General features: G+C 38.3%; 1 protein-coding gene across 1 annotated transcript; it reads right to left on the bottom strand.

The window, feature by feature from the left end:
• Window positions 1-5011: 5011 nt before the first annotated feature.
• Window positions 5012-7979, bottom strand: LOC113322420 (probable mediator of RNA polymerase II transcription subunit 37e). Its single transcript, XM_026570501.1, has 2 exons — window positions 7558-7979; window positions 5012-6965 (listed from the first exon to the last, which is right to left on the bottom strand). The coding sequence occupies exons 1-2, from the start codon at window positions 7769-7771 to the stop codon at window positions 5236-5238; spliced, it is 1944 nt and encodes a 647-aa protein (XP_026426286.1). The 5' UTR covers window positions 7772-7979; the 3' UTR covers window positions 5012-5235.
• Between the last annotated feature and the right edge of the window lie 603 nt (window positions 7980-8582).

The following is an 8582-nucleotide window of genomic DNA, read 5'->3' as shown; positions in this document are numbered from 1 at the left end:
GGTTGTTGTTTTGGTAAGGTTTTCCTCCTGACGAAGAAAAAGCAGCAAGATGGGCAATTGGTTGTTGTATATCCTCAAGCTGACGTGTAATACCCATATCAAAGTTCAGAAGATGTGAGTAAAACAGATCCATGCTCAGGTTTTCCAATGTGCCTAAGGTGGAGACAATTGAATCATATGCCTGATTCAACCCATTGCTGATGGATTGTTTCTTTTCATCATCACTGACTGTATATCCAAATGCTGCAAGCTGTGCAAATAGTTCTTTAGCCTCATTTAAAAAGACTCGTAAAGATTTATTACCTTTGCTCAAGTTGTGTAATTGTTTTTTGAGATTCATCTGGTGAAACTTTGTCTTTGGAGCATATTCTGACTCCAGAGCATCCCATACCTCCTTAGATGTGTTAAGATCACGTACAACCCCAAGACATTCTGGAGTAAGAGTTGAGTTCAGCCACCCAACCAAAAGAGAGTCTTGTTCTTCATATGCAGTGAACTATGGATTTTCAGTATCAGAATCTGGTAGAGTTCTAGGAGGTATAGGTTTTGAACCATCAATGAAGCCAGTTAGTCCATGGCCCTTCAGAATTGGTTTAAACTGCATCTTCCACAGTGGGTAGTTGTTATCTGTTAACTTAAGAGTTACCAGATGATGGATCTGTATGTTTCTCAATTGATTTTTTGTCGACATTCTATATTTAGTATTTGAATTGGTTTTGGAAGCGTAGCTTGGATCAAGGCTGATACCAAGTTAGGAATTGAGTTTTGGTGAAAGGCTTCCACACATTAAACTGTGGAGTCTGTTTATTATTTATATCAGAGAGTACAAAGGTTGTTATAACTTATCAACCTATTCATGAGATACAGACGCTAGATTCAACTGAAAACTAAAGACCCGTAAGACTAACCAAGATGCACAAAACTCGGTCATTCCTTCATACACGGAATGCAAGCTCATTTGGTTGAGAGTCTTCAGCAGATGACTCTCTATTGCTAACATCCATCATGATGATCCTTTTATGAGCACTAAATCTACAACGAAATTAATGAATACTAAAGACACAACCAAACTGTATACGGAACACTGGCTTTGAAGGCGGGCTTTATTGAGAGCATGCTTTACTTTCCTTCCTCATGAACCTTTTACGAACACTAAAACTGATGACATCAAAATAATATGAGAAAAATTCCATTAACAAAACCTAATTGCTTACCGAAGTTACAGATTCATCCGTCTCTTATGCTTCAAAAAGAAGGTCATCTGTCCCAAATACATTTTCTATGTATTCATCGTATTGCCCCCTCCATAAGTACTATCACAAAAACTACAAAGAAAGAATCATCATTGAAATATTATCTCAAACACATTCTTGATTCCGATGAAATCTCTTGTTACAGAACATTAACGATTAACCTGAACTCCTTAACTTCCTCTTAATGAACTTATTATTATTCCGCCACATGGATGATTTAAAAAAAAAAGTGATTCCCTAAAGAATTTTTGAGATTTCTAGTCAACTATACTGTAGACATCTAATCCCGTTAGCATAAAATTATAAGCATCACTTCAAACTAATGTGCCGGATGAAAGGAATATATCAGTGAAGTTTTATAAATTCTGAATCATCTATGACTCCATGTACTCCCAATTATGAAAATCAATGAAGACAGTTTCAATACTCATTTGAATAAAAAACGAAAATGTTCCAACAGAACCAAGATCGAACCTCAACCTGTTTTATACATACGAAAGAAGATGTCGCTTGGAAAGAGAGGCTTAATTTTCTTGTATGGCAGTGTTATGATTCTTGTGAATAGGTGTCTCAAATTGGATGCACCAGTTGGATGTGTCTTTCTCGAACTGACATGTCTGTTGTGAAGAGGTTATTGACGTGTTAAACAGGTTGTGATGTGGCTGCACCACAAACCATATTTAATCTAATGGCGACACATCAGCAAAATCATTCTCCTTTATATTAAGAAGAATTGATATCACAGGTTGTATGTGAAATTTAATTCAAGTAGATAAGTCCATCGCAATTGTTGGATACGACTTGATCTTTGGAATCGTCCAAGTATACTCACAGTATAATCAGATTCACAGACTAGTTTCTGTAACATTCTAATTATGAGATAAAGAGATACAAGATCTTCATATATTTCCTGATTGAGATTCATTAAGTTGAACTCTCAAAATTATATTTTAGTTTAGTCCATACAGGTTGCCTAAGAAAAAATTGGTGGTGTATTTTGGTATCCCCACATTTTTAATGTGTTTTAGTTAACTCTCACATAAATGGGAATTTGAATTTAATATGAATAAAATTGTTATCATGAATTACATAGCAGGCAAGCGAGCAACAAGCTGCGTCGCAAGCCCATTTTAAATTGCAAAACCTATCCTTTTAAAAACAAACTCTCTCGAACCGGAGGTCATGACATTGTTGTGCATGACTTTCTGGACTCTCTTGAGGAGTCCAACCGCCTCTGGAGCCAAGAAACCGAAAGACAATTTTATTATTTATTGAGGGTCGGCTGGAGGTTGGATTATAATATGGGGGTGCAGACCAGAAAACCCAATTAGAAATAGTATTAGCTTCAACAGATAAAGAATTAAACAAGGCATAATTATACAAAGTTGATTATTGTACTTTCCTTCTCTTTAGCAAGCAAGTGTATGTATTTTCCAAATTTCAAGTGCGGGGATAATTACCCGTGGAGACGAGATTAAACTATCGCAACGTATATGTTAATTATATGAAAATTTCTCCAAGATGAGCTTAATATGACGACCATTGCGAAGCTGGTATGGAAATTTCTCACTGATCCCGACTGTAGGTCCAATTGATTAAAGCAAAATATCTCTAAGATGAGTCTTTTTGGAAGGACATGAAATATCACAGGTGCTCATCCACTTGGTCAGCCATGCTCAAATGAAAGGAGAAGATAAGAAAAAGATGTTGTCGGGTAATTGGTAACGGTGAACAAATTGACATAAGGAATAACCCATGGGTCCCCAAACTTCCAAGTAAGTCACCTGAACTGATACGTAATTATAATTCTTTTATTCGTAAAATAAATCAGTTAATGCTCGACAACCCGAAAAGATGGAACGAGGAGAAACTAGCTCAACTATTTAATCCAGCTGAGGTGTCCAAAATTAAGATCCAAATAGTGAAGAAAATAGCGGTGATAAACTCATTTTGACCGATCACACAAATGGAGTCTTTTTGTCGAAATATTTTTTGAAGCCCATTCAAGTTAGTAGGCCATCCACGTCAACTGAGGCAGATAATAACATCCTTTGGAAGAAGTTTTGGAGGATTAAAACCTTTCCTCCAAGAGTCCAAAAAATTTTTTGGAAACTTGTTAAGAATGGATTGCATGCACTCAGCGATATGTACAAGTTTCTTCACGCTATTAATGTTGGTTGCAGTAATGTTGTGGAATCAGTTGACCACATTTTTATTTAGTGTCCCTTCTCACAAGTTGTCTTATTTTCGTCACCGTTGTCATGGATAGTAGTTGTTGGGGGAATTACAACTGTCATAAAGGTTATTGTTGAATGAGTTCTGGAGAAGGACCACGAAAAACTAAAAATGGGAGCTAGTTTTTTTTGGGCTATTTGGAAGAGTATAAATCAAGCAATATTCCACAAGCTCAGACCTAACATTCATGGTATCATTAAGGAAGCTTCTTATTGGTTTGCGCAAGATCAGAATCCTGGTGACATGCTGAACACCCTCACTAAATCTGATATGTTGTATTGCATGTTGGTTACCTCCCGGTGGGAGTAAAGTTAAAATAAAATTTGATGGTGTTGTTGGACCTAGGAGTTTGCTTGTGCTGCTGTGATCAAAGATTGTAACTCAAGCTTTCAGAGCGAGCAATCAAAGATTTTGGAGTTTATTTCCCCTCTTAAAGCTGAAGCTAATGGTGCTCTCCTTGGTGTAGAGCTCGCTCTGTCGAAAGGTTTGAGCCATGTAAATGTAATGCTTGAAGGGGATGCCTTAGTAATCATAAATATCCTGAAGTTCAACAGTTCTGAAATCCAATGGCGTATTAGGAACTTAATTCTGAAGATCAGAGAACCTCTTCTCAACTTTATTTCTGTGGACTTCAATTTTATCGAGAAAGAAGCCAACTGTGTGGCTCTTTCTGACGATGATGTTGTTTCCAGTGGTTATATTCTCTTACTTCTTGTACCGCTCACCTGATTCAGGCTGAGTCTTCTCGTTAATTTTTCTTTCTTCTTTGTTTATTCTTTCTTTGTTTTCAAAAGAAAAAAAAAATGCAAAAGCAATTGTCAATAAGGCCACTTCTTGCTTATTTTCATGGGGTCTTGCTATCAAGGACTTTGATGTTGTTAAGTTTCTGATGTATGATAGATTACTTTGAACGTCACTAAGTCTGGTAGTCTGTTATCTTCTTAGTTTTGCTTCTTTTTTCCCCACTGTTTAGGATGGTATTATCCTGTAATACCCTTTTTATCGATCAAGATGTGGGAACTGATAAGCATTATTTTTGTGGATTATGTGCTAACTTATGTACGGTGACTTTAGACACAATACATAACAAAAATCAGTTCAATGAGATCCAACATATTCCTCTCTGCAATGTCTAAAAGTTAGATAATCTGTATACTAGAAGTTAGATAATCTGTATACAACATATGAGTTCGATTGCGAGAGTCCAAAAACCAGAGTCGCAAGAGGCGATTTTGACAGAAAAACAGACAAATCGTTATAACGTCATTTCCCGGAGGAAAATATTTTACGACGAAAATTTCGACATTACATTTTAGGTCTTCCAAAAAAAAAGCCTTGAGGGTTTTGGTGATGTGGTAAGGCTAAGAAGATAAATGTGTGCCCAAAGAAACCAAGCTAAACATAAAATTCTGAGGGAAAATGGGATATATCAGTTGCATTTCAGGTTTAAGCACTGCCATCCCAGCAGCCGTGGGTATCCATGGCCTCCAGCTTCTCCAGTAGTCCCAAATAAAAGAAATAAATAACAGACAAAAATAAACTGAATTAAACTAATAGTGCAGATGTACCGAAAGCAAGTCTAACAAAATTAATGGCGCAACCAGCCATAATAATCTCTGGCGGAGAGAATGGAAAATAAACAGAAATACCAACACTGTTCTGCCAAACTAATAAGGATCAGCAGCAAAGAAACATAACCAAACTAAAGACATACTATAAAAATACCCATCAGCAAAGTTCATCAAACTTAGTCGACCTCCTCAATCTTGGGACCAGCACCTCCAGCTCCTGCGGGGACTTCATCATCCATACCTCCACCCATGTCAGCACCAGCTCCCTGGTACATCTTGGCAATGATTGGGTTGCAGATGCTTTCAAGCTCCTTCATCTTGTCATCGAACTCATCAGCCTCAGCAAGTTGGTTGGCATCCAACCACTGAATGGCTGCTTCAATCGAATCCTCAATCTTCTTCTTGTCCTCAGCTGTTAGCTTGGCACCGATCTTCTCATCCTTGATTGTGTTCCTCATGTTGTAAGCATAGTTCTCAAGAGCATTCTTGGATTCAACCTTTTTCTTGTGTTCCTCATCCTCAGACTTGTATTTCTCTGCCTCTTGAACCATCTTTTCAATATCTTCCTTAGACAACCTACCTTTGTCATTGGTGATGGTGATCTTGTTCTTCTGTCCGGTAGTCTTGTCCTCAGCTGAGACATTAAGGATACCATTGGCATCAATGTCAAAGCAGACTGTGATTTGTGGAACACCACGAGGAGCTGGGGGAATTCCAGACAACTCAAATTTACCCAACAGGTTGTTATCCCTGGTCCTGGTTCTCTCTCCTTCGTATACTTGAATCAACACACCTGGTTGGTTGTCAGAGTACGTGGAGAAAACTTGTTCCTTCTTGGTGGGGATGGTGGTGTTTCTAGCGATCAAAACAGTCATGACACCTCCAGCAGTTTCCAAACCAAGAGATAGAGGGGTAACATCCAATAGCAAAAGATCTTGAACCTTTTCATTACCCTCACCACTCAAGATGGCAGCTTGAACAGCAGCACCATAAGCAACAGCCTCATCTGGGTTGATGCTCTTGCAAAGCTCCTTTCCGTTGAAGAAATCTTGCAACAACTGTTGAACTTTAGGAATCCTGGTGGATCCACCAACAAGCACAACATCGTGGACAGTGCTCTTGTCCATCTTGGCATCTCTTAAACACTTCTCAACTGGCTCCATACATTTTCTGAACAGATCCATGTTCAACTCCTCAAATCTGGCACGGGTGATGGTGGAGTAGAAGTCAATACCTTCAAACAAAGAATCAATTTCAATAGTTGTCTGGGCAGTGGATGATAGAGTCCTCTTTGCTCTTTCACAAGATGTTCTCAATCTTCTAAGAGCTCTTGGATTTCCACTAATATCCTTCTTGTTCTTTCTCTTGAATTCCTGAACAAAGTGGTTCACCATTCTGTTGTCAAAGTCCTCACCACCAAGATGAGTGTCTCCGGCTGTGGCTTTAACTTCAAAGATACCCTCCTCAATAGTTAGAAGAGAGACATCAAAGGTACCACCTCCAAGATCAAAGATAAGAACATTCTTCTCTCCAACACTGGTGGCCTTTTTGTCAAGACCATAGGCAATGGCAGCAGCTGTAGGCTCATTGATGATACGCATAACATTAAGACCAGCAATGACTCCAGCATCCTTTGTAGCTTGACGCTGTGAATCGTTGAAGTAGGCAGGGACTGTAACAACAGCGTTCTTAACTGTAGAACCAAGGTATGCCTCAGCAATCTCACGCATCTTAATCAAGACCATGGATGAGATCTCCTCAGCAGCAAATTGCTTCTCCTCGCCCTTGTATGAGACCTCAATCATGGGCTTGTCAGCTGGACCAGATAGAACCTTGAATGGCCAGTGCTTGATATCACCCTGGACAGTTGTGTCACTGAATCTCCTACCAATCAAACGCTTGGCATCTGTAAAGCCAAACAATCACATTAGCAATAATAACTCTTGACAGCAAAGATATTTGGTAAACTACCTTTAAATCGAATGTAACTAAATACATATACTATCATAACAGTGAACTAGATTCATGGATAGTCGTGCAAAAAACATTGATACTTCGAGTCTTATTTTTAAAGAGACTGAACTGAACACTAAAACTTATTTACACAATGAAGGTTACAGACCGACTAGAATCATAAATCAGTAACCTACACATGCTTGCTTTCAGTTCAGATTGCCGAATCATAAGTCAAATATACTGACTAATAAACTATGTACATCATATTGTGTATAAATAAACTACTAAATCAGATCTATAATCCAGAAAACAGATCTAACAAAACACTAATATAAATCGTGGATCTATAAACACAGCTCAGTCTACACTTTACAAATCACTATTACAGTTAAAAATCAAGTTTACTTAAACCTATAGAGGTTCTAATGATACAATACAGCTTAATGAACACCCAAAAATCAGTAAACAAGCAATACAGAGTACAAAAGCAAACGAATCGAAACAAAAAACACAAGATCTAAGATTTAAACAAGAAATCTTACCAAAAACAGTGTTGATTGGGTTCATGGCAACCTGATTCTTTGCAGCATCACCGATCAAACGTTCTGAATCAGTGAAACCAACATATGAAGGAGTAGTTCTGTTTCCTTGATCATTAGCAATGATTTCAACACGATCGTGTTGCCATACTCCAACACATGAGTATGTAGTACCTAGATCGATACCAATAGCAGGTCCTTCACCTTTACCAGCCATTTTTTTTTCGATGAAAAATCGCCGAATATGAGAAACCCTAGAAATAGGGAAAGAACAAGGGACGAAGTTTTAAACAGAACCAGAGAAAAGAGAGTCTCTAGGGTTTCAGAGGATTTTTTCAAGGAGGGAAGATACGAATATATATGAGTTACACCATTCTTCGAGAATGTTCTCAAAAGTATTGTGTGGTTAGTTTACGACCGTTCGATGAAATTTTTAAGACGGTCTAGATTAGAAATTTCTCTATATTTACGATAGTGTCCAGAACGCGCTCTTTCTGAAATTTCCAGTGGTGGAGTTGTTGGCGTTCACACGATAAATCTCAACGGTTAGGAGTGAGTCTGAGCATTGGGTGTAAGTTTGAGAAATCAATACTTTGACTTAGACGGCTAGGTTATTGGAGTTTTGGTCCAATTGGGAGCCAGAAACTGTAAGCTTTTTCTGACTCTTGATTACTAATTAGGGTTTTAGTTTTGAACGACCAGGATTGGTTGTTCTTTTTTGCATCTTTATCTTTCAGGGCAAAAAAATCTGCTAACAGACCGTTATGCCTTTGCCCTTTAGCCTTTGGGTTATCGAACGCACATGCGGTGCGGCCCGTGCCCCGTTCACTTCATTTTATGATCATGGAACCAACTTGTTCCATTTATTTTATTTATTTACTTAGTAGAAGATAGAAATATATAACGCGTGCCATAATGGCTTGGCATACTGCTGTACCTAGGGGTGGGATTTGGGTTGGTTGGTCGGGTTGGAAGGCTTGACCGAGGCAGACCCGAGGTAGAAATCCTTTGTCCAGATTGTTCATGAA

The sequence above is a fragment of the Papaver somniferum genome, chromosome 11, assembly GCF_003573695.1.
Source record: "Papaver somniferum cultivar HN1 chromosome 11, ASM357369v1, whole genome shotgun sequence".
NCBI classification, from domain to species: Eukaryota; Viridiplantae; Streptophyta; class Magnoliopsida; order Ranunculales; family Papaveraceae; genus Papaver; species Papaver somniferum.
Note: the sequence above shows the minus strand (reverse complement) of the source record. Positions and strands in the feature narration are given on the sequence as shown.

Bases quoted from the DNA above. Each gene is read 5' to 3' on its own strand.
- LOC113322420 (XM_026570501.1), bottom strand. From the start codon at position 7,771: ATGGCTGGTAAAGGTGAAGGACCTGCTATTGGTATCGATCTAGGTACT. The intron at 6,966-7,557 runs GTAAGATTTCTT...TTGGCTTTACAG, and splicing joins CCCAATCAACACTGTTTTTG to ATGCCAAGCGTTTGATTGGT.